Source organism: Suricata suricatta, chromosome 8, assembly GCF_006229205.1.
Source record: "Suricata suricatta isolate VVHF042 chromosome 8, meerkat_22Aug2017_6uvM2_HiC, whole genome shotgun sequence".
Classification (NCBI taxonomy): Eukaryota; Metazoa; Chordata; class Mammalia; order Carnivora; family Herpestidae; genus Suricata; species Suricata suricatta.
Window position 1 is genome coordinate 51,214,743 of NC_043707.1, and position 25,258 is coordinate 51,240,000.

At 42.8% G+C, this 25,258-nt stretch overlaps 1 protein-coding gene across 1 annotated transcript in view; it reads left to right on the forward strand.

Annotated features, from left to right (window-relative positions):
• Positions 1-24,489, forward strand: part of SLC16A4 (solute carrier family 16 member 4) — a 27,550-nt gene extending 3,061 nt beyond the window's left edge. The window contains exons 3-9 of the mRNA XM_029946462.1: positions 7,284-7,416; positions 8,214-8,357; positions 8,541-8,702; positions 10,275-10,778; positions 13,516-13,727; positions 14,713-14,806; positions 24,196-24,489. Of these exons, the coding sequence (XP_029802322.1) occupies positions 7,284-7,416; positions 8,214-8,357; positions 8,541-8,702; positions 10,275-10,778; positions 13,516-13,727; positions 14,713-14,806; positions 24,196-24,320 (1,374 nt within the window). The 3' untranslated portion in view covers positions 24,321-24,489. The remainder of the gene's footprint in view (positions 1-7,283; positions 7,417-8,213; positions 8,358-8,540; positions 8,703-10,274; positions 10,779-13,515; positions 13,728-14,712; positions 14,807-24,195) is intronic.
• Positions 24,490-25,258: the final 769 nt, after the last annotated feature.

Here is a 25,258-nt window from a genome sequence, read left to right on the forward strand (position 1 = left end):
GGCTGCACCAGTTTACATTCCCACCAACAGTGTAGGAGGGTGCCTGTCTCTCCACATCCTCGCCAGCATCTATAGTCTCTTGATTTGTTCATTTTAGCCACTCTGACTGGTGTGAGGTGGTATCTCAGTGTGGTTTTGATTTGTGTTTCCCTGATGATGAGTGATGTTGAGCATCGTTTCATGTGCCTGTAGGCCATCTGGATGTTCTCTTTGGGGAAGTATCTGTTTATGTCTTCTGCCCATTTCTTCACTGGGTTATTTGTTTTTTTGGGTGTGGAGTTTGGGGAGTTCCTTGTAGATTTTGTATACTAGCCCTTTATCTGATATGTCATTTGCAACTGTCTTTTCCCATTCTGTCGGTTGCCTATTAGTTTTCTTAATTGTTTCCTTTGCAGTGCAGAAGCTTTTTATCTTGATGAAGTCCCAAGAGTTCAGTTTTGCTTTCATTTCCCTTGCCTTTGGGGATGTGTCAAGTAGGAAATTGCTGCGGTTGAGGGGACTCCACGTTTTAATTAACTTCTTTCCCTCCTCCTCCTAGAAGTTCTTCAGGTTGTTGTGAGACTGGCAATCTCATTCTAGAATATGGGTGAGCCCCATTCCAGCTGTGCCCCAAACAAGCCTGTGACAGTGGTGCTAACTCCACAATTCCTCGTGAGTGCTCCCAAACGAGTTAACCTGCAGATGTACTCACAGAGATACCCTTTTCCTCCTGCCCCTGCTCCCCTGCTCGGCCCCATAGCAGGAGGCTCACAAAGAGGGGAGTGCACCTGGTGCCAGCCTATAATGCTGCAGACACAATGGGGTATCTAAGAACTCCATAAACACTGAGGCCTCCTCCTCAGTGACAGAGGAGGGGAAAGTGGGCACAGGTCCTCAGCCAGAAGTTACATAATAATATAGATCTCTCAACCAGAGGGCCATTTGTTAAACATTAGCTTCATTACCAAAGAATGTGGACTCCTTTTCCCTCCCTCCCAGAAATGTTACTAATAAGGAGATGAAGGATGTCCTAGTGGGAGAGCCTTCTGTGTGGCTGTGGCCACCTCCCAAAATCGTGGGCCTTGGAGAATAGGCATTGCCCGTGAGGGTCTCCAGATCTCCCACCTTTCTCCCCAGAAATGAGCCTTACTTTATCCTACATTGTCCTCTGAGGACAGAAGTTACTTGACCCATTTAAGTTGCCGGTCAGAAAAACCATCTAATAACCAGATAATTTATGTCTCACTTTTCTGGGTGTGATGCTGTTTATAAACGCACACAGAAATACACCACGTCCTCAAAGGTTAACAACTGCCTCCAGATAACTGACTGCAGTGGTGTATGTAGATACTTCAAGGACTGTGGTTTTGTGTCTGCAGGAGTTACAAGTGTACTTTTCTACAAAAGATGAATTCTTGCAAATGAGATTGAAAAATCCAGTAACTGGTGGCCACTAAGCACTTGAACATATGGCTAGTGCAATGGAGAAACTGTATTATGGGAGTTTCACTGTAGTTTGGTGAAACTCAAACAAAAAGGTGCTGAAGTGCACAACCTATTCAACAAACACCCTCGGGAACACATTCAAATCAAGTGCAAACTCCATCCCCCTCTCCCAAGTCCTCCCACCCTGGGCCTTTAGTGTCCCCTCCGTGCACACGTAATTTGGAAAAGGAAGCCCCAATATATTTTGATGTATTAAGTAGCACCCAACTTAATTAAAATTGCATTAAAATTAATTTAATATTAAAACCTAAACAGCTACATGTGGCTAGTGGCTATATTAGACAGAATAGTCTTATCTTGTGACCTATTATGTTTTCAGATTATCAGTCTAGCAATTATGTGTTTTAACCAGGTAATAAAAGAGTGGTACGGAAAGGCCGCTGAGTTGTTTAAAAAGCTCAAGTGCACAGGGGCACGGGGCTGGCTCAGTCAGTAGAGCATGTGACTCTTGATTTTGGGGTCAGGAGTTCAAACCCCTTGTTGGGTACAGAACTTTATTATTTTTTTTTAATGTTTATTGATTTTTGAGACAGAAGGAGCTGGTAGTAACAGAGAGGGGAAGACAGAAAATTCCAAGCAGGCTTGCAACAAGACCTGGACCCTTAACCAACTGAGCCACCCTGGTGCCCCTAGAGCTTAAACAACAAAACAAAACAACAAACCCAGGTGCACAGGAAAAGTGAGCAAGCAGAAGCCAGGATCTTGAAGAAAGGGGGACAGTGTTGAAGATAGTCAAGGACTCATATCTTGGTTCTGTCACTTAGCTGCAGGTCCCCCACAAGTCATTTAACCTCTCAAGGCAGCTTCACACTCTAAGAGGTGGCAAGAACCCTGACCTCCAGCAGAGGCTGCTGCATCATCTACAGGGTCCAGTACAAAATAAAACCGGAAGGTCCCTTGTCCAACTATTAAGAGTTGTTTTTTTTTTTTAAGGGGCACCCAGATGGCATCTGACTCTTGGTTTTGGCTCAGGTAATGATCTCATAGTTTGTGAGTTCAAGCCCAGCACTGGGCTCTGTGCTGACAGCATAGGGCCTGCTTGGGATTCTCTCTCCATGGCTCTCTGCCCCTTCCCCGCTTGCCCAGGCACACTCACTCTTTCTCCCTCAAAAAGAAACAAAGCAGAAAAATCCAGTAACAAAAGGTTCTTTGGGAGTTCTATACTTTTAATAAAAAGGACACATTCCTGGGATGCTTGGCTGGCTCGGTGGGTAGAGTGTCTGACCCTTGATCTTGGGGTTATGAGTTTGAGCCCCATGCTGGGTGTAGAGATGACTTAAAATTTTTAAAGTCTTACAAAATAAATAAATAAAGGACTCATTCTAGTGAACTTACCACACTTTTTTTTTTAACTTAATGTTTTTTATTTATTTTTGAGAGACAGAGAGGCACAGCATTAGCAGGGGAGGGTCAGAGAGAGAGGGAGATGCAGAATCCAAAGCAGGCTCCAGGCTCTGAGCCAGCTGTCAGCACAGAGCCCGACACGGGGCTCAAACCCACGAACTGTGAGATCATGACCTGAGCCGAAGTCGGATGCTCAACTGACAGCCACCCAGGCAAGTGTGGTAACACTTTGTAACTATACTTGCAAGATTCTTTCCGTATTCAGTCTATCCCACAGGACTGAATGTTCCATGAGGGCAGGGGCCGTGTGTGCTCAGTCACCACTGGAGTCACCACTTGTAAGCCCAGCGCCTCATGAACAGCCTTAGATACAGCAGGCACTCAGTAAATACCTGTTAGTGGATAGGTAAGCCAGATGGAGGATTGATGGACACACTTATGAATTAACTAGGTGACAAATAATGAGATTGGAGAGATAAGCAAGGGCCTTGTAGGGCATATCAGAAACACTTTTTTTGTTGTTTTGTTTTTATATCTTGAGGCTGAGGATCTAATGAAAAAAAGCAGGGGAGGGGCGCTTGGGTGGCTCAGTAGGTTAGGTGTCCAAATTTTGGCTCAGGTCATGATCTCACGGCTTGTGAGTTCGAGCCCCACATCGGTCTCTGTGCTGACAGCTCAGAGCCTGGAGCCTGCTTTGGATTCTGTGTCTCCCTCTCTGTTCCCTCCCCCACTTGCTGTCTCTCTCTCAAAAATAAAATAAAAACATAAAAAAAAAGAAAAAGCAGGGGAATGAAGGGATGAGATGAGATTTGCCTTTCAAGAAAACAGCGCTGCCTGCAGGGTGGAGGATGACTGGTGGGGGACAGGCCTGGAAGCAGGGAGTGACACTGGAATGACGCTGTAATAACCCAGGTAAGGAAAAAAAGGCCATAAAGTAAGGCAACAGCAATGAGAATGGATAGATGACAGATCTGTGCAATACTGAGACAGACTGACAAGACTTGGATGGCAACTGGATGTCAAGGAGAGAGGGAGCCAAGGAGTCCTGTGCTGGTGGCCTGGGCGACTTGGGAGGTCGACAGGTGTCACTGGGCTGGAGGATGCAAGGGAAGAACACGTGAGGATACTTGCATCGTTTCATCCGGACAGTCCGAGGGACCTGTGACGTAACCACTGACGTGTTCAGCAGCCCACGTGCATGTGGAACACAAGATGTGCACGTGGAAATCTGGGAGTCATCGGCATACGTTGCCTGGCTTGTGCCAACAGGCAGGGGGTATGAAATCGCCAGGGACGGGGAGAAGAGCAACTTGGCAGAAGCCTGGGGAAAATCGAGGTTAGAGGCTGGGCAGAGAGTAGGAGGAAAGTGAGCAGCAGTGGGAGAAGTGGCATTGCCAAAGCAAAGGCAGAACGGTCCAGGAGGGAAGAGTGACGAACAGGTGCTGTGAGGTCAGATGTCACAGAAAGGACGGGTCATTAGGTCGGTGACAAGGAAGCTTCCGGTAGCCTCGCCAGGAGCCAGTAGTCAGTGGCGGGATGTGAGGAAGTGGAGATGGTCTAGCAGACTCTTCTCTGAAGTCTGTGCAGGCCAGGAAGGAAGAGCTGGGGTGATAACAGAGGCGGACCCAGGGCAGAAGGAAGTGGTTATTAAACAATAATTACCCAATCATTTCCGACAAAGCCTGATACTCTCTATTCAAAAGGGGCAACTGTGGTTGATCCAGTCCCCTCTCCCAATACAATACTCTAGTCAGAGAGATCTGGTGAGGGGGCGCTCACTGTGTGTTGGGAGGGGGTTGGGGGTCTTCTTAGAGACAAAGAAAATGAGGGGGCTGGGTCAGTCACGGGAGACTTTCTAGGGGCTTTTATTTGGGGGCAAGCCCATTCACAATGTCTGAGGTGGACTCTGGGCCTGACACCCACCTGACCATAGTCAAGAGCCTGGGGTGAAGTAATAAAGTAGGAGAATATAGACTTCCCTACCTGCTCGGATAACTAAGGGGAAATGCGGGCCTTGGGAAAATAAGTTTTGAGATGGGAGTCAAAAGAGAAACAAGTTAGAAAGTTACAAGCTGAGGGAGGAAGAGGCAGGGCATATGCAAAGGCTGTGTCCTTGGCTTTCTTGACACACATGGAAACACAGAGACAGTTATCAGAGACAAATCCTATCCACCCACTGCTGCTGTGCCCACACATCAAGGACAGACCAGAGAGGAAAGGTCCTGACCTGGGGGGTGTTGTAGGGGGGGACAAGAAGCTATCCAAATTCAGGTGGCTGAGCAAGAGTGCTCAGTACCCTGTGGACGCCAGCTCAGAACCCATGTCCACAGAAAGAGGAAGGGTGTTTTACAGAATGATGCCTCACTGTGCTGTTGCTCCTGCACCACTCTGCATTTCGAACTGAGAAAAACAGGTCTGGGCCACCTGAGCTCTGCTCTGTTCTCTAGCCTCATTTCCTGATAGAAGCACCTTTGAGGAATATCAGGATTACAAACTGCCTGAGTGAGGGCCTGATCAAATGCCTTTTTCACTTGTGAAGGCATAGCCCACGTGTCCATGGCATTGCTCACTCTGAATAAGGAAGATTTTGTGGCTACTATCAAATCAAAATGGGAAAAACACATGAAGGGACTGCCATCTCACCATGCCCAACTTTTGCAACACAACCTTGGAACACTGCCAATTCTTAGTTCCTTAGTCCACACAAGAAATAATAGTAGTCTGAAACAGGAGTCGAGGGAAGGGGATGGAGGGGCAAGGCCTTGATGATCTGACACATACTGGCCAAGGGAAAGAGATCCTTACTAAAAGAAGGCAGGTCTCTGACTTGGGTGACCGAGCGGACAGTATCAAGGAAAAGAGCAAGGGTGGGATAAGCAAAAGAAGAGCTCAGTTTGGGATGAGTTGATCTGGACTAGATACAGCCGTTACGCAAGGTAACAAAATCATAGTTAACAGCTTGAGTATTAAATGCTATAAAGTACCTGGATTTTCTCAATCTTCAGTTCTCTGAGCAAGGTAACCTTTCCTTTCTCTCCCCTTTACAAAAGAGGAAGCTTAACTCTGTGTTTGTCCAAGGTCACGGCTCTAACGCAAGTGGAGCCAGGACTGAGGCCAATGCAGGCTGATTGCAGAGCAGTACTCACAACCATGACATCCGATGTGGGTGGTGACCGAAACCCCCAGTGACTGGTCTACGGAGTGGGCACAAAGTGAGATGAGGGCAGAGCGACAGGGGGGGACTTGCCACATGGACAAAGCTGAGTGGAATTCAGCCAAAGGAAACCCAGAGTCTGTGGTTCTTAAGTGATGCACGGCCAGGCTGAAAGCAAAGTGGCCTTGAAAAGCCAAGGCCATTGGGAAAAAAGACCCTGGCTGGGTGGCTTCCCTTCCAGTTCTCCTCCTAACCCCTGCTCTTCACTGTCCCTAAGCTAACGGAATTCTCAGAAACAAGTGTTAATAGGCCACAGAAAGAAAACTTGACATCAAAAGGAACATTCCTCCTAATGGAAGGGAGGAGGAGGTGTGGGCAAGGAGGGTTGGTGGGACCAAAGAAAAGATGGGGCACATGACCAACCACAAGGTGACCCTCCAACCTGTTAACCCTTGCTGCTCTGGCATAAATTCACAGCGCTCCTTTCCACTCTCAAGCATTTCTATTTGAATGATAAAGTATACGGTCACCCTATTTATCAAGTGAGGAAGGGTACTCAGTTTAAGCAAAGTTAAAACAAAGTTAATCTAAGAACCAATGGGAACAATTCTTCATCTTTTGGACCAACGTGCTTCTCTCACAAGGGTAACTGTAATTAACTGTCTTTAACAGATGCTATTTTTTTTAAGTTTTTATTTCTTTAAGTAATCTCTACACCCAATGTGGGGCTCAAATGACCCTGAGATCAAGAGTCACCTGCTGCTCCAGCTGAGCCAGCCAGGTGCCCCAAACAGATGCTATTTGAATAGGACAGTCTAGAGGCTTGTCTGAAGTCACTTCTAATCTCACCTCCAGCATCCCTATCTCGAGCAACTTTTTCTCTCTCCAAACTTCACATTCCCCAAACCCCTTTATCCCACAGCCCTGTAATGAGGATTAAATGAGTTGCTTTTGAGGCGCCTGGGTGGCTCAGTTGGTTGAGCATCTGGCTTCAGCTCAGGTCATGATCTCACAGTTCGTGGGTTTGTGCCCTGCATCAGGCTCTATGCTGACAGCTAGCTCAGAGCCTGGAGCCTGTCTTCAGATTCTGTATCTCCCTCTTTCTGACCCTTCCCTGCTCGTGCTGTCGCTCTCTCAAAAATAAAACGTAAAAATATAATGAGGAACCCTCAAACAATTTGGTAAGTCCTGGTGAGCTGGGGATGGGGTGGGGTGGGGTGATAAACATGAGCAGCTGTGACCTTCTCTCTGACCTTCTCTGTTAACAGCTCATATCAAACTTCAGTCTGTTTTGATTTAGGTGAATATGTTTGTGATGGGGATGATGAAGATGTTTGCAATTTTCTTTGTGGTTTTCCAAGAAGAATTTGAAAGCAGCTCCAAGCAAACTGGCTGGATTGGATTCATCATGTCATCAGTTGGTTATTCTGCAGGTATAAAGCTGGCAATAAGCTTGCCTTGCAAGGAAATGAACCACAAAGGACAATCCCAAGAAGACTCATTGGTCAGTCATTTAAGATTGAAGCTTGCGGAAAGTTAGATTCCCTAACAGGCAAAACTGAGAAAAGTTAAGGGCTTGCAGTGTTTAGCCTCTACTTGACTGGTAAATTTAGAAAAATTAAAATTCAAAGAAAGCTGAAGAAGTCAACTATTTACTTCCATGATTCAATTTTTCATGCCTTGGTTCTTTCCACAATGCCTTAACATCGCTTCAGTGAGCCAGTCTCTCTGGGAAATCAGACCGTAAAGTTCTAAGCCCATTACCGAAGCACATTTAGAATAACAGAGACCCAATGCCTATTCCTCTGCTTCCATCTGGGGCTAAACATGATAGAATAATGATTGCACCCTGTTCTAGCCCCAAGTCACTAGATGCAATCTCATTTTGTGTTACTGTTGTTAGGTTTTATTTATGTAATCTTTACCCCCGACAGAGGGCTCAAATTCACAATCCTGAAATTGGGTCACATGCTCTTCCAAATGAGCCACTCAAGTGGCCCTCAGTCTATGGTTTTAGAATGCATTTTCAAACCTGCTTATTTACAATGCTCTTTAAAACAACTCTCCTTCCAAAAAGCAAAGTAGAAATATTAAGAAACCCAATACAGACATCTTTCTAAAGGATACACAATACTCCCAAGTCCTTTTCCTTCAGTTACTCATGTAAATTGTGCATCAGAGGGAATGCCAAAGCCCTTACCTGGTACTTGCCTTCCTTCCTTTTCCCAAGGCCCCCTGGCTACCATTGTTTGTGACCTAACCGGAGAGAAGACCGCCTCCATTCTCGGGGCATTCCTTGTTGCCGGTGGATATCTGATCAGCAGCTGGGCTACCAGCATTAGCTTTCTTTGTGTGACTATGGGACTTTTACCTGGTGAGTCCATTGTAAAAGCAAGACTATAGAAGATGGAACTAGGAACCTTCCCCTTTACAGTCACATCCATGGCCCCGAAAGCCTCCTTCTACTATCTCAGGTCAGGAGAATGGCTGATCTGGTACCAAGCCACTTCATGGGATTTCAAACTATTGGGGTTTTTTTTGTTTTTTTTTTTTTTAGGTTTGGGTGCTGCTTTCCTGTACCAAAGTGCCTCTGTGGTAGCTACCAAATACTTCAAAAAACGACTGGCTTTTTCTACAGCTATTGCCCGTTCTGGGATGGGACTAACAGTTCTGATAGCACCTTTTATAAAAGTCTTGATAGATCTATATGACTGGACAGGTGAGCCATTCTGTTTCTAAACTCTCAACTCTGCAAGATTTAATGTGTAGCTACCCCTCCCCCACTCTGATGAGTGCAAGTGAAGGGTTTTTGAGCCGAGGAGGAAATAAGCATGATTTCCAAAGTAGACATGCTCCTCCTCTTCCTTGGAGAACACACGGAGGAAGAGGGACTCTGTCAGCCGCCACAAGCAACTCCGATTTCACCAAAGGGTTCCTGTCCGCTGGGAGGGACGGCCCTCTGCGCAGCTGGGGAAACACCTCAGGGAAAGTGATACCCCTGGGGATCCAAGGATTCCCTCCTCCTCCTCTTTGACTAGGAAAGCATTCTCTTTTCACATCGTCCTTTAAGAAAAAATAAATCTGCATTTAAAAGTGCCTCCCCCATCCAACTCACCAAGAGACCCCCCAAAAATGGATAAAAAGAGCATTATGTTCCTTAATAATAATTTATACAGCATCAGTGATAAAGTTTTCACAAACACCATTTCACTCCATAGTTTTCTGTGTCTAAGTTAAAACATTTGGATTAAAATCATCTTAAAGTACTGGAAAAATAGATGTGTATGTACGTGTTAAGTACATATGTATGAATACATACAAGCCTATTTTTACCTATAGAACATTTTGGTCGACTCTTTCCTTTCCCAAGTGAAAAACCACAGTAGCCTCATAGTAAGCACCCAGAACGAGCTGGCAAATCCATGAGGCAGGATGGCTGAACTGACAGCCAATTCCATCTCTGGAAGCTCGAGATGCGGTCCACAGCTTTGCTCAGACCATGTTGCCACCAAGCAACTACTCACTGCCAAGGCAAGACTGACATCTGTCTACCTTCAAGGAAATTTAAAAAGTCATGAGATGAAAGGCTTGCCCCCTCTTCTAAGGCAGCTTCCGATGACTCTCATCATCTAATTCTAGAATTCTGTATTCACTGTCCCTAAATCTATATCCCCACTTCAGGCTATCCTGAATCCCTATTTAAAACACACTGTCAGTCTCTAACATTTTTTTTTAATGTCTTTTATTTATTTTTTGAGAGACAGAGACAGACAGTACGAGCAGGGGAGGGTCAGAGAGAGAGGGAAACACAGAATCCGAAGCAGGCTCCAGGCTCTGAGCTAGCCGTCAGCACAGAGCCTGACGCGGGGCTCGAACCCACGAACTGTGAGATCATGACCTGAGCCAAAGCCAGACGCTTACCCGACGGAGCCACCCAGGCGCCCCTGTCTCTAACATTTCAAATATCCCCCCCACCCAAACCTGTTCTTTTCTCCTCTTACACAAATAACACTCTCTCCTTCCATGCATCTCCTGGTGCAGTTTTCTGGTTTTCTATTTTCAAAGGATGCCCGGTTTTCACCAGGATACAATTGTGTGCAGGGCTAAAAATGAAGTCAACAGATTTAGATACTTTAGTTAAAATTAGGGGACAAAGTAGTGTTTTCAGGAATTATTACACTATGACTGAATACATTTAGTGGCTGGGCCCCTTCTGAGCCTAAGAACACAGTCCTGTGAAACAAGAGGGGCAATTTCTAACTTAACGTCTCACTTTCTCTCCCCTATATAGGTGCCCTTCTCCTACTTGGAGCACTCATGATGAATTTGGTGCCTTCTAGTATGCTCTTAAGACCCATCCACATTGCAGGCGAGAACAATTCTGACATTAAAAACAGAGGAAGCCGCTTGTCTACAAGTCATCCAGGGGCAGGGTGTGCGACAGAAATGCCATCCTGCAATGAGACAGGAGAGGCCACCGCCACCAGGGACGGTGCTATGCAGAAGGCCAGACAACCTGGTACCAGTTTAACAGTCTCACAAAACAAAAACACAGATGGAAACAGTGTGTTTCTAATAACTAATGAAGAAAGTTATGAGAAAGAGGCGATTTCATGGAGCCGTAAGCCAAAACTCTTTGACATTTCCCTTCTAAAAAATCCCTTCTTCTACATATTTACCTGGTCTTTTTTCCTCAGCCAGTTGGCATATTTCATGCCTACTTTTCACCTGGTAGCCAGAGCCAAAACACTGGGGATTGACCTCATGGATGCCACCTTGCTCGTTTCAGTAGCTGGTAAGAAAGCATTACTTTAACCTCAAATTCAAAACTTAACAGATTTTATTAAAAAACTAAAAAAAAGACAATTTTTCAAAAAGGAGCTATGGGAGGGCCAGGAAAAAGGAAGTGTTTGGAGGCTGGTGGGAGCACTAGGCTTATCCCTCCCCAGACCTGTCATTATACCTTGCACGTGGCGCTCTACACCAGATAGTGGCCCCCAAGCAAGGCTTGCTCATTTTCCTTTTTTTTTTTGTGACTGGTTTCAATTTTTTTTTACTGTTTATTTTTGAGAGACAGACAGTGCTGGCAGGGGAGGTGCAGAAAGAGGGAGACACAGAACCAGAAGCGGGGTTCAGGCTCTGAGCTATCAGCACAGAGCCTGGTGCAGGGTTCACACTCACGAACCATGAGATCATGACCTGAGCTGAAATTGGATGCTTAACCAACTGAGCCATCCAGGCACCCACATTAAATAATTGTTGGATAAATACTCAGTTTCAAAAAACTGATGCTCAGGGGCAACAGCCACTCCATGGAGAAGGCAAACCATAGAAAACCAGGAAGCACAGGACAAAGGTGGAAAGGGTTGGTTCTGGAATGAGACTTCCTGGGTCCAGGTGTTTGCTCTGTATTTCCTACCTGTAGAACCTTTGGCAAGTTAGTTGTGTTCTCTGTGCCTCAATTTTCTCATCTGTAATACAGTGATAATAATACCTATCCTTATAAGGTTATCAGGATTGAATGAGCAATGCATGTAGAATTTAGAATAGGTCCTGGCCCATCATAAACATTCAATTATGTTCTATTAGTATGTGTAGCTAAGAATTTCTTCCCTTGAACTCACAGTAAGACAGATAAACATGCCTGTTTTTTAAATGCTTTTATTTTATTTTTGATAGACAGAGAGAGACAGCACAAGCAGGGGAGGGTCAGAGAGAGAGGGAGATGCAGAATCTGAAGCAGACTCCAGGCTCTGAGCTAGCTGTCAGCACAAAGCCTGATGGGGGGCTCGAACCCACAAACTAAGATCATGACCTGAGCCAAAACCAACTGAGCCACCCAGGCACCCCTAAACATGCCTGTTAAGGCTATTCACTGATAAAGTGGCTGCTATTTATAATAAATTTGAGGGGGAACCTGGGTGGTTCAGTTGGTTGAGCATCCTACTTTGGCTTGGGTTGTGGTCTCGCGATTTATGGGTTCAAGCCCCATACTCTGCGCGGGCAGCGCGGAGCCTGCTGGGGATTCTCTCCCTCCATCTGTGCCTCTCCCACTCACGCACTCTCTCTTACTCAAAATAAACTTTAAACGGTCTTTAAATAAATTTGAATGTTAACAACCGGGCGCCTGGGTGGTTCAATGGGTTAAGCGACCAACTTGGGCACTCAGGTCATGATCTCACAATTTGTAAGTTTGAGTCCCTCGTCGGGCTCTGTGCTGACAGCTCAGTCTAGAGTCTGCTTCAGATTCTGTGTCTCCCTCTCTCTGCCCAATCTGTACTCACATTCTGTCACTCTCAGAAATAAATATTAAAAAAAATGAAAACAATCATTTTAGCTGTGTATTTATAAAAACGTAAGGAAACAATATGCTTTATTCAAAAGAAAAGGGATGACATGGAACTGGATTGTTCTAAACATTTGGAAGTTCTAAGTAGCTCAATATTAACAATTCTCTTATAAATTTCTTGAAAAGACTGCTTACCAAGTCCTTACAAAACTGACCATACGCTGTTTCCAACTGCAAAGATACCTCACTTCGGTCAACTAAAGCTTGTGTACACAAGAAAAAGATACAAAGCTTAATTGCTTTTTTTTTTCACTAAAATGTTTGGTGGTCATCAATTTAGGTCAGTTTAGGGCTATGCAACGGGTCCAAAGAACCTCACACTGAGTTCCCATAGTTAGTTATCCTAGGAAATAACTGTAAACACAGAAATGGAATAGTAGGATGAATTTTCTGTCCCACTCCCCCTTTTTTTGTAGAGCAATTTATGTTTAAACCCAAAGAAGAATTACAAATACAAAACAACTGTAGCTTACGCTACTCTCAGTGAAAATCTTCCATTATTTAACTGCTACATTAGCTTACAATCGATAAAAAAATAAGAATCTTCATTATCATGATACTGAATGCGAAATGTGGTTTTTAAATTTTATCTAAGACACATCATAGTTCCAATGTTCAAAATGCCCACCCATTTCCAGATTTCCTATTTCCAAGTTAACATAATAACTTTAGAGGAGGAATTAATGATCAAACCCTCATACACAATCATAATAAAGAGTCCCAACATCTATCTTTTTTTCAACATAAGACTTTATTTACAGTCTCCAGTCTTCCACCATATGACTTCCTGAGCACACTGACCAGAGGGTCTATGGGTCTTTTAGAAAACTCACTCCCTCACTCACAGGACCGCTTTGAGGAAGGCCTCCTGAGCAAATGGTCCTCTGTAACCAGGGATTCCATTAGGAAGTCCACACTTCCCAAACGCAATCAGAAATAGACACGTGAGGGGTCTTCTACCAAACTCTGAAGGAGCCTTTTTGGTATTTATTAGATGTAGTTGGAGCAGCCAAATAAATGATAGAGTCCACTGATAGACAAATGAGACCACTTTTCCCTCATATGTCCTAGCCTCAGGACGAAGCCATGTTACTTAGGAAAGGAGGTCTAATGCAGCTACACTTTTCAAAGGGGCTAGGGAAATGGAATTAGGATTTCCTAAGGTCTTTCAATATTGTTCCAGGCATCACTGAGACAGTCAGTCAAATAATCGCTGGATGGGTTGCTGATCAAGACTGGATGAAGAAGTATCATTACCACAAGTCTTACCTCATCCTCTGCGGCACCACTAACCTGCTTGCTCCTCTGGCCACTACATTCCCACTGCTCATGACCTACACCATCTTCTTTGCCACCTTTGCTGGTGGTTACCTGGCAATGATACTTCCTGTGCTGGTAAGCAGACACACTCACTAACACTGTCAGAGCATTTAGTAAAAACAAGTATTAATGACAACCTCCCCAAAGAGAATATGTATTTTGCATTAATTTAACAATTAAAAAAAAATCACGTGTCAGGCTGCAGAAACCCTGTAGCTAGTTATGTCCTGTCCTGTTATTCAGCTTACCTTTGGGGGAGGGATGATGAGAGACCTACCTACATGGGACAAAAAAAGAAATAGAAGCAAAAACAGGGTCAGCAGGAGTCCTTTGCTTCTCAGTCTCCCAGAATGATAGGTCTGTGTTACGGCTTTCCTTCAGCTCTAGAAATTTCATTGGCTCCTTCTAAGACACCATCTTGAAGCGTTCCCGGAAAAAAACATGGGGCTTCCTGTCTAGTGAGACTTTTCTTGTTGAGAGAAGCTCTGTGTACTTTAACAGGGACATTATTGAACCACTCTCTACTTTTACCTCAAGCTGACTTAAAGTCCTGGACCCAAACGGAACTGAAATAACTGTTCTTCTTGGGATCCCATGGATTCTTCTTAGAACTAGGTCCCGAATCTACTGGAACAGAATCCCTGGGAAACTTCTGGCCTGATATCAATGTTAACATAAGGGCTGTAGGATATTATACTTATTCAAGAACCAAACTTTCTAAAGCTGAAGTCAACCTGGGAAAACTAACTTCTTACAAACCGATGGCTGGTACTTAGCCATAGGTGGATTCAGGAATACCACTGTCTACTCAGTGTAAATACCATTTCCTAACGGAGAAGGGCTGAGAGAGTCAGGAAATAAAGGTAGACCTGAGTCACCTCACTGCCTGCCTGGCACAACGACTCTTCCCTGTTTGCCTCGGCTATTCTATAAAGTCCAGGCAAAAGCCATCCAAATCACCTTGGAAGTCAACTGTTCATAGCATTGGTCCTTTTGCAGCCATGGGTCTCCACAGAATTTCACCCTCAATGTGGCTAATGTTGGATTCTCAACCCTACAGGTAGATCTGTCTGGAGGTTCTAGAATACAGAGCTTCTTGGGACTTGTTGCTTTCTTTGCTGGGATGGCTATCCTTTCTGGACCAACTATAGCAGGTAAGCTTAGCTATATTCTGAGCAAACGTCAACAGCAATGAAAGAAAATGCTGACCCAAAATGGTAACATGCAATGACAATATCAGGTTAAAAAACTGATGCTGTCTCTGCTGTTCCTATCCTCTCACACTCCATCACCAATCCAGAAGGATCTGAGAATTAATTCAACAGGTAAGAACAGATTCATTAAGCAGTTTCTGACATTATCTTGGGAGTCTTACAGCAAGGATTGTGTTATGCTTACTTGCCTGGGGAGCCAATCCAGAGTTTTAGACGATTCTCAAAGACCTAAAATGCCTTAAACAAACAAACAAACCACTAGCATCTTCTGAGCAGGAGTCAATACAGAGCTTGAAGGCGGCAAATCCGCCCCCTTTGCTCCTCAGATGTACCTTACGTACAGCTGTCCAGGGCTTCTCTGCATCTCTTATTTTCCAAGAGGGATGACGGAGGCCATTCGTATTCAATCCGTACCAAAGGCAGGAGGATACCTGGCCTACAGGCCAGCATCTCCGTGGAGAGGCTGTGGTGGGGCCGCTGGTGAGTATTAAATACAAGTACAGGACAAATTTGGGGCGTTCTGATGATTTAAGTTAAAGACTGAAGTATTGTTTTATACGCACTTTTAACCTAAATGGACATTCTGTCCACCGCTTGCTGGACACCTGATCCAAGACTACCAAGAGGCTGCTCAGAAATATTTCCAGGGAGCTGACTTAAACTTTAGTATTTCACACACTACAGGATCTCAATGTTTAAATGTACAAATTACTATAACACTTCCAATCATCCACAAACAGGAATTCAGCTTCCTTTTACTTCCTTCAGTCTTGAAGTGAAATAGAAAAAAGATACGATCTCTTTAAAAAAACAAAGTTTTATAATGATATTATTTAGGTTTGCCCCTAAACGTTAAGACCTAGAATAGGCAAATCTATAAAGGAAAAAAATAATATTAATAACAAAAATTATTAATGGAAGAAAAATATGCACCATTTCCTGAGGCTCAATTTAGGTGTACCTAAAGGAAAAATTTATATAAATATACAACCAGCTCCTATTTGCATTTATGAGCAAGCCTCTGCCCATGTGGTCTTGCTCAGTCTTCACCTCACATCTGGAAAGCAAGCTAGAATTTTAAAGTCAGGCTCAGAACTATGATGGAGGGACTGGTAACAGGAGACTAAACACCAGAGGTGCCTAGCACAGCAGCCCGATGGCCAGCGCGCAAGTCAGCAAGCTAGAAAACATAAAGCTCAAACCCAGCTCGCCGACGCACTTGTTTCAGTCTTGACCCTTCTTCACTGGCCATCTCGGTGATGCCTCAAAACTTTCCAAGCCTATTCGGCCCAAAGTATAGGGAGGTGACAAGTACCAGGGCACAGAGTATCTTACTCAAATGATAAAGGCACGTAACATGTTTAGAGACATCATGTTTTATATGTTTTTGTACACGTCTTAATATGTTTAAAGAGTCCGGTACAGGAACAGGATGGGGTGCCTGGGTGGCTCAGTCGGTTAAGCATCCAACTTCAGCTCATGATCTCACGGTTCATGAGCTGAAGCCTTGTATCGGGCTCTCTGTCAGCACAGAGCGCACTTTGGATCCCATTCCCCCCCACTCTCTGCCCCCACCCCTGCTTGCTTGCTCGCTCTCTCTCAAAAATAAACATTAAAAAAAAAAAAGAGTTCAATACATGAGAAGACAGGTAAGTTTTGTGAGGATTATTACTTGAAAGGGAAAAGTTATAGATGTGTGTGTGGGTCTTGAAATCAATTTGGTCATGACCGTTAAAATTTTAATGAAAAAGAACAGACTACAACGGACCAGATTAAAAAACAGTATGCATCATTTTATTTTAAACTTTTAGTTCACACACACACACACACACACACACACACACCCCATATAAAACACAGGTGATGAAATACACATTTCTTACTATCAATGAATCAAAAAAAATTTACAAGCCTTTTATTATCCAATGTCCATAATAACCCTAGCTTTATATGTGAGGAAAAGGGCAGCTCATCAAAAAATTTTTGCCTACTAATTCAGAAAATATTATTTAGGCAATCATAAATTTTATAAGTTTTACAAAATAGTCAAAAGAAATCAAGAAGGCTGTGCTGATAGCTTATATGTAGATTTTAAATCTGGGAGTTGCTCATGATATCTCAAACAAGATTATTATATAATTAATACAAAATCCAGTTAAATTTCCTTCTCTGTAACATGATCTCTCACTGACTATACTATGCTAAGCATCTGTTAAAGGGAGAAACTTTAGTTAAGTCTTTATTCCTGTAAGTCATTCCTCTGTGAAATGACAGTGGATTTTACAAAAGCCATTAGACATGTTCCTAACTTCTGAGTCCAGCAGCAAGGACCAAAGAAACAGAAATGCCAATTTCCAGAGCCACTCGGCTCTCAGCAGGTGTGGGCAGGTACATTATTGTTTGCAGCTCTAACTACATCAGAAGGCTTACTGGTTATAAGGTATTAAATCCTCGACCAGACTTAGATTTTCAGAACTGCAGGAGATTCTCATTTTGTACTTACCTAGATCTGTTATTCAAATTGCAAAACTTGAAATTCCTATAAAAGATTACAGGTACTTTAAAATTGGGAATCTAGCAAACAGTAAAACTTTCAACAATAACCCTTAGTCAAAACACTAGTTAAAAACTGTAATATTGGCCATATGAACAATATTTTCTCCCTCCTATATGGAAACAAAAAAGATAAATAAGTTCAGACCTACAGAACATACTTTAATAATTTAAGGAAAGAAAAAAAAAGCATAAGAAACCCACAGAAATCATATGACTAAGTTAAAAAATACTTTTAAAAGATGTAAGTATAGCATGCTGGCAAGAAAACTATTTACAGACCTTTATTAACTTTGAATATGGTAAGAAACAGTAGCAACAAAATTTATACCATCTCCAATGAAATTAACTGAGAGGGACTGGAATGGATGACAGTCAAAAATTACTCCCCACACACATCTTTTCTTCCATCCCACCGCCCCTCCCATTCCTTTCTAATACTCAGTGACAAATTCAATGTTAGTTTAATCATATGACCTCCTTCCGACTAAGACAGTAGTAGGATTGTTCTTAGGTTTCCTGAGCTCAAGTGGTCGACAGACCTACGTGTCATCGCTCAACCAAACCCAACTATTATTTGCTGGTAAATGTCATCGAGAACTACAGGTTGGCCCAGATGGAGGTTTTGGAAGGCTGTGGAAAATAAAAAGTACTGGTATTTTAAAACCTTATTGTATTTCTAGGGGATCCCTGTTAGCGAAAATGAACCTGCAAAAGGCAATATAAATACAAAGATCATGCATTGAGCAAAGCAGATAATCATATTCTCCAACACATAAGTAGGAATATGAAATTTCTAATCTTGTCTCCAAGGCATTGGCCTTGCACGCTTAAAAATGCTAAAGGCTCAGTTTCACTTAAAAATAAAATACTCAGGACAAGAGTCTAGAACCTCTAAAACTAAGATTTATTAGAATGTACATTCTTTCTCTACTTCATTTAATGAAAATTTGATTAAGTCACTATAACTTGGTTACAGTGAAAATTAGTTAACTATTGTTTTCTTACCTTTAAATGAAGACATCCTGAGCTGTGTTATAATAAAAATGACAGTAAGAAAATATTGAAGCTTCACTCAATTAAGTAGGTATTTCACAAGTGATTTTTTTCCATCAAAGAAAAGTCACTTCTAACGCAAAACAGCTATATGCTAGTTAGACCCTAGAGTAAGTTAACATTATAGTTCCTAAAGGAGAGTACATTTCTCTCCTGCTATTGTCAACCTCACACCTCATCAGAACGACAATGGAGGGAAACTGGTAGTTTTACACTAACTCTTTATCTATGTTTTATAAGAGTAGACAATGGCTAAAATGGAAATTCATCCATCTAAGCTTGTCTTTAATAACACAGAGAAGAGTTCACTTACTCATGAAATGTCACTTCCTATTGCTAGTCTATCCTCCTTTCAGATATAACATGAACCAAATATTCCACCTGTTCCTCACTCCAGCTTTTATCAACCATGCCCTCTATAGTCTGATCATCTTGGTGTATCAGTTGAAAATTTCTCTATGGCCTGAAATTTATTTGGAAAACAAGTAAAATGACTCCACTTTTTGATCTGCTGTGAATCCGCTCTGGAGATTAGGGTAGGCAGGGGCAAGTAAGAAGACAGAACAAAGTTCTCTCTCTAAACCCAGAGGACTAGATTATATCCTGAAGAAGCAAAAGAAAATAATGTAAATCATTATTTATTCAGTGATTATTTTCCTCACAAACAATAAAGTCCTAAAGAATGGTATTTGGATTCAGCATTCCTAAGTTTGATGAATCCCTATAAAAACATCACAAATAAATTCCAAATAGGTCACTACTCTGGTTAAAAAGAGGGGATGGGTGGGGTAGTCTTTCCTTTACAAATATATTCCTTTAAAAGGCCCCCCAAAAAAAAAAAAATCAAGCTTCAAAATCCTAACACAGAGCATAATCCTTTTAATGAAACTCATAGCACAAATACTTAAAGCACTCCCAGTAAATCTTACTGCAAACTTAAAAAAATTTTTCTTTTTTTTGTTTATTTATTTTTGAGAGACAGAGTGAGAGAGACAGTGCGGGCAGGGGAGGGTCAGAGAGAGAAGGAGACACAGAATCTGAAGCAAGCTCCAGGCTCTGAGCTAGCTGTCAGCACAGAACCTGACGCGGGGCTCGAACCATGAACCGTGAGATCATGACCGGAGCCAAAGCCGGAAGCTTAACCGACTGAGCCACCCAGGTGCCTCGCTTACTGTAAACTTCGATCATGGGACCTGTAGAGAGCTTCTGTGTTGAAAGGCAGTGAGGTTTAAATTTGCTAAACCATGTTTCCCAATACTTTTCCCATCATGACACATACAGAAAATGTCTGTAACAGCACACCCTAAGAAAATGACAAGGATGCCAATAGCCAGTAGTGACTCCAGTGCGTCCAGGGATGACAAAAGATCACTGTCCTGTACACCTTGGAAGTCTATCAATCACGATGCTGCAGCCCAACAGCTAGTAGTTCTAGTTCAAAGCCCTTGAGTCACTTATGGAACGCTCAACCACTAATTTGAACTAGCATCAAGGAACTTGGGAAGTAAGGGCCTTCTGGGTGTACCTCAAGTTTTAACAAGATGACCAATAATAAACTCACCATAGTAATTCTAATAAAGAGGGCTCATAACTCAGCTCAACAATCAAGTTCTAAGATAGCAGAGGAACTTTCTAGACAGGATGGTAAACTCATTTTTATTTTATTAAAAATTTTTTTAAATGTTTTTTTATTATTGAGACAGAGAAACAGTGCATGAGTGGGGGAGGGGGAGAAAGAAAGAGACAGAATCTGAAACAGGCTCCAGGCTCTGAGCTGTCAGCACAGAGCCGGATGCGGGGCTCGAACCCACCAACAGTGAGACCATGACCTGAGCTGAAGTCGGCTGCCCAACTGAGTACCCCAATAGAATGGTAAACTCATTTTTAAACACGTGTGGCTTTACCCATAAAATGATGAATAGTTTAAAAGTGTTGACATTAAAGAAATAAATTTAGGGGCACCTGGGTGGCTCAGTCGGTTAAGCCTCCGACTTCGGCTCAGGTCAGATCTCACGTTCGTGGGTTCGAGCCCCGCGTCAGGCTCTGTGCTAACAGCTAGCTCAGAACCTGGAGCCTGTTTCCGGTTCTGTGTCTCCTTCTCTCTCTGCACCTCCCCCTCTCATGCTCTGTCTCTCTCTGTATCAAAAATAAATAAAACATTTAAAAAAAAAGAAATAAATTTATAACCCTCTATTAAATATCGTTTCATACTGACTATAAAAAAACTAGTTTGCACAACTGTTTACAGAAGCTGAGCCCAACCTTCTTAGGGGTTTTAAATGATCACAAGAAACACTGCTAAACATTCCTGCTTAAAATATGGATTCTAGCCATAGCCATGGGAAAATAATTTGGACTACAATTTTATTGTGCGTAAGAATCAACAGGATGCCACCCACGATGAATTATGCTTAAGGAAAGCCAATGAATATTCACGATTAACATGCATCTGAGGTGAATCTGGGGCAGGTAGTCTGGAAACACTGAGGAAAGGCTTACAGGGCACCTCTTAGGTCTTCGGCAGTCTGTACCAGCTGCCAGGGTGCCCCTCCTCAGAGTGCTGGCTACATACGGTAATACTTGGCATGGAGCAGACATGGAGATGGACGCACGCTCTCCTGGGTTTTGGCTGGTGGCCATCTCCTCTTTCCCTCTCATTCACAATGCAATGCTTTTGCTGTCCACAAAGGAACCCAGTCTTCTGAATGTCAACTTATAGATGGGCGCCTGGGTGGCTCAGTCAGTTAAGCGTCTGGCTTCGGCTCAGGTCATGATCTCATGGTTCGTGGGTTTGAGCCCTGCGTCGGGCTCTGTGCTGACAGCTGAAAGCCTGGAGCCTACTTTTGATTCCATGTCTCCCTCTCTCTCTCTGACCCTCCCCTGCTCGCATTGTCTCTCTCTGTCTCTCAAAAATAAATAAAAAACATTAAAAAATTAAAAAAAAAAGAAAAAAAACCCTGGTTAGAATATGATGGGTTCTGAACCACCAATCGTCATTTACTTTTTTTAATGTTTATTTATTTTGAGAGGGAGAGGAGGGGCACAGAGAAAGGTAGGCAGAGAATCCCAGGCAGGCTCCGTGCTGTCAGCACAAAGCCCAATGTAGGGTTCAATCCCAGGAACCCACAAGATCGTGACCTGGGCAGAAATCAGGAGTCGAGCGCTTAACTGACCAAGTCACCCAGGCGCCCCAACATTCTGATTTTAAATATATTTTTATATGTGAAATGAAAGGCTTATTACCAGCTTTCCAGGATTTATAAAGACAACCACCATCACCATCCATTTTCATTATTTTTAGCTACGCCCTTCTGACTTTTTAGAAGCACTATCCACATCTTTGTCTAAAAATAACTAGTCTTTTCCAGAGCATTTCTTCCCATTTCTCTATCTTATACTCTGCAGGTTATGTATATACTGGTAGGTCTGTTGTACTGGTGAGGCTAAGCAAGAATGACAAGGAACAGGGAAGGGTCCTGGTACTTTCTACACTTCCTCCTTTCTAGAAATTTGAGCAACTGGTCACCTACCTATCTATCTCTTACATATCTAAAGTCAATCAGAACCAACAAAGACTTGTCCTAGTCTGCTTCTCTCCACTCCTGCTTAACTTCAAGAAACATTTAAATGAGGTCACTGATCCAACAAGGAGTCAATAGGAAAAAGCAAGCTAAAGTCAGCTGAGTTTAAGAGGCTATAAAACATTCCATTCACTCATTGTATCAGTTAACAGGAAACATAAAGCTGATGAAGTAAACAAAAAAATTAAGTATCTATGTCAAAACCAAATAAAAAAACAAAGGACAGGCGGTAAAGACATATAGAATCAGACCAAAAAAAGAAGCAGGTGTACACTATGCATTCAGTGAGAAACCATATTTCAGAACGAAAATCAGGGACATCTGGCTGGCTCAGTCAGTAAAGCATCTGACTCTTGACCTCAGGGCAGTGAGTTCAAGCCCCAAGTTGCACATGAGCCTACTTAAAATAATATGCAAGCCCCACGAGGGTAGGTATTTTCAGCTGTTTTATTCATGGCATATGACACCAAAACTTATTTTTTAATTTTTGTTTTCTCTCTTTTTTTTTAACATTTATTTATTTTTGAGAGACAGAGCATGAACAGGGGAGGGGCAGAGAAAGAGACACAGAATCTGAAGCAGGCTCCAGGCTCTGAGCCAGTGGTTAGCACAGAGCCCAACACAGGGCTCAAACCCACAAACTGTGAGATCATGACCTGAGCCGAAGTCAGACTCTCAAACGACTGAGCCAACCAGGGGCCCCAAAACTTCTCTGAATAAATGATCAGAATAATAGCTTTGACTTTTTAAGGTTTTTAGGATTAAATCAATTTACATCTACAAATATAATATGCATAAAATATTTTAGAAAAGAAGTTCTGAGTGTGGTCAGTGGACACCCAGAGGTCCCGAGACCTTATTTAGGAAGGCTAGGAGATCAACACTATCATGACAATACTAACACATTATTTGTCTTTTCATAGGGCTTTTACAACAATGTTTAAGGGCCATACACAAAACACTGTTTGCCACCATATACGATTTTTAAGAAAAGTGTTTTGGGGTACCTGGGTGGCTCAGTTGATTTCAGCTCAGGTCATGATCTCATGGTTCCTAAGTTTGAGCCCCACATCGGGCTCTGCACTGGCAGTGTGGAGCCTGCTTGAGGTTCTTTCTCTCCCCCCTACCTCTGTACCTCCCCTGCTCATGCACATGTATGATCTCTCTCTCTCTCAAAATAAAGAAACATTAAAAAAAAAGAATTAAAAAAATTAAAGTATTTCATTTAAAAAGTTCTGGTATGTGCCATTAGTCAAATGATTTTGTGGACCCACTCATTCTTTATTAAAAGAGAATTTTGATTTCAGGGGGATTCATAGTCATCATTTTACCCACTTAAGTAGTCGCTTCCTTTTCATATGCTCTCACAGCCTCCTGAACCTTCCTTCACAGCCCTTACGTCACGGGTAACTTACGTGGTTGATACTCAACTCCCCACTAAACAGTGGGTACAGCCTGAGGGCACGAACCAGTCCATTTGGGCTAACAGTAATTACTGAAATGTTTCTTCAGTGAGGAAAGAAAGATAATCAATTCTCTCACTTTTTTCTTTGGGAAATAGTAGTAATTCACAATTATTTTCTTTGTAAGAAGAGTGACCTTCTCATAAGATTCATCATAAAATCAAATTGTAGGGGGACCTATGTGGCTCAGTTGGTTAAGCATCCGGCTTCGACACAGGTCATGATCTCACAGTTTGTGAGTTCGAGCCTCGAATCGGGCTCTGTGCTGATGGCTCAGAGCCTGGAGCCTGCTTCAGATTCTGTGTCTCCCTCTCTCTCTGCCCCTCCCCAGCTCATACTCTGTCTCTTTCTCATTCAAAAATAAACATTAAAACATTAAAAAAAATAAATGAATAAAATAAAATTGTAGGCATCCCTAATTTCCCCCATTTTCCACTCTAAGACAAGATGAGTTCTGGCTCCACAAAGGTTTTCTTCCCACAGGGTTAGGCCCCTAACTCAGGTGGAACAGATTTAACTTCATAAACAGAAAATAAGACCAGGCGAGCGCCCTGACTTTCTGATGGTCACAATACATACAAGTACAGGAGTCTCCTTCCCTCAACAAAAGGCACATGGCTGAGAATTACTAACTGAAAGGTTTGCTTCACTAACAGAGATCATTCCTTCCTTCCAGGCTGGTTATATGATTACACACAGACCTACACTGGCTCCTTCTACTTCTCTGGCATATGCTATCTCCTCTCTTCAGTCTCCTTTTTCTTTGTACCATTGGCTGAGAAGTGGAAAAACAGAGCCTGAGCAGAAAGAAAAAGGACTGCAATCAAGCGAGAGCTTAACAAAACGAAATCTAAACTAAGAAGTCACCGGAAACAAAAGCTTGGAAGAAAACAGTTCCCAGGGCACCTGCATGGCTCAGTCAGTTAAGTGTCCAACTTTGGCTCAGGTCACGATCTTGCAGTTCCTGAGTTCCAGCCCTACGTCAGGCTCTGTGCTCACAGCTCGGAGCCCAGAGCCTGCTTTGGAGTCTGTGTCTCCCTCTGTCCCTCCTCTGCTCACGTTCTCTGTCTCTCTCAAAAAGCCTGGGCAAACCATGCAGTATTTAATATAGTAGCAGAATATTTAGTATTGAAGCTTGAAAAGATGTGAGTTCGGGAGCCTGGGTGGCTCAGTCAGTTGAGCTCACACTTCGGATCAGGTCATGATCTCATGGTTAGTGAGATCGAGCTCCGTGTCGGGCTCTGTGCTGATAGTTCAGAGCCTGGAGCCTGCTTCAGATTGTTTCCATCTCTCTCTGCTCTCTCTCAAATATAAATAAACATTGAAGACTTTAAAAAAAAGTTAAAAAAAAAAAGAAAAGATGTGAGTTCTTTGTGTGCAATCTTTCATTTATGCATGTGAGAGGGTTTTCTTTTTTTTTAATTTTTTTACATTGTAGTACTTGTTTTGCTTTTTGGGGGTGTTTGCTTATTTAATACATTCCGTCAAGGACAGAAACTACATGCTGTTTTTTCCCCCTAGGAAGTGTGTCTTGGGTTTTACCCTTATTATTTGCTTTACTTTTTTTTTTTTCCTCTTCTTTTTTTGGTGGCAGGGGTGGTTATGTTTAAATGAAGTTGCTTTTACAACACCAAAGACTTAATCATCCATTCCCTATATAAAAGGTAGCTACTTTTTTTGCATGGACCTCATGTATATTGTAGTATAGAGGTGAAATTTAAGGAAAAGTATTAAGCAGG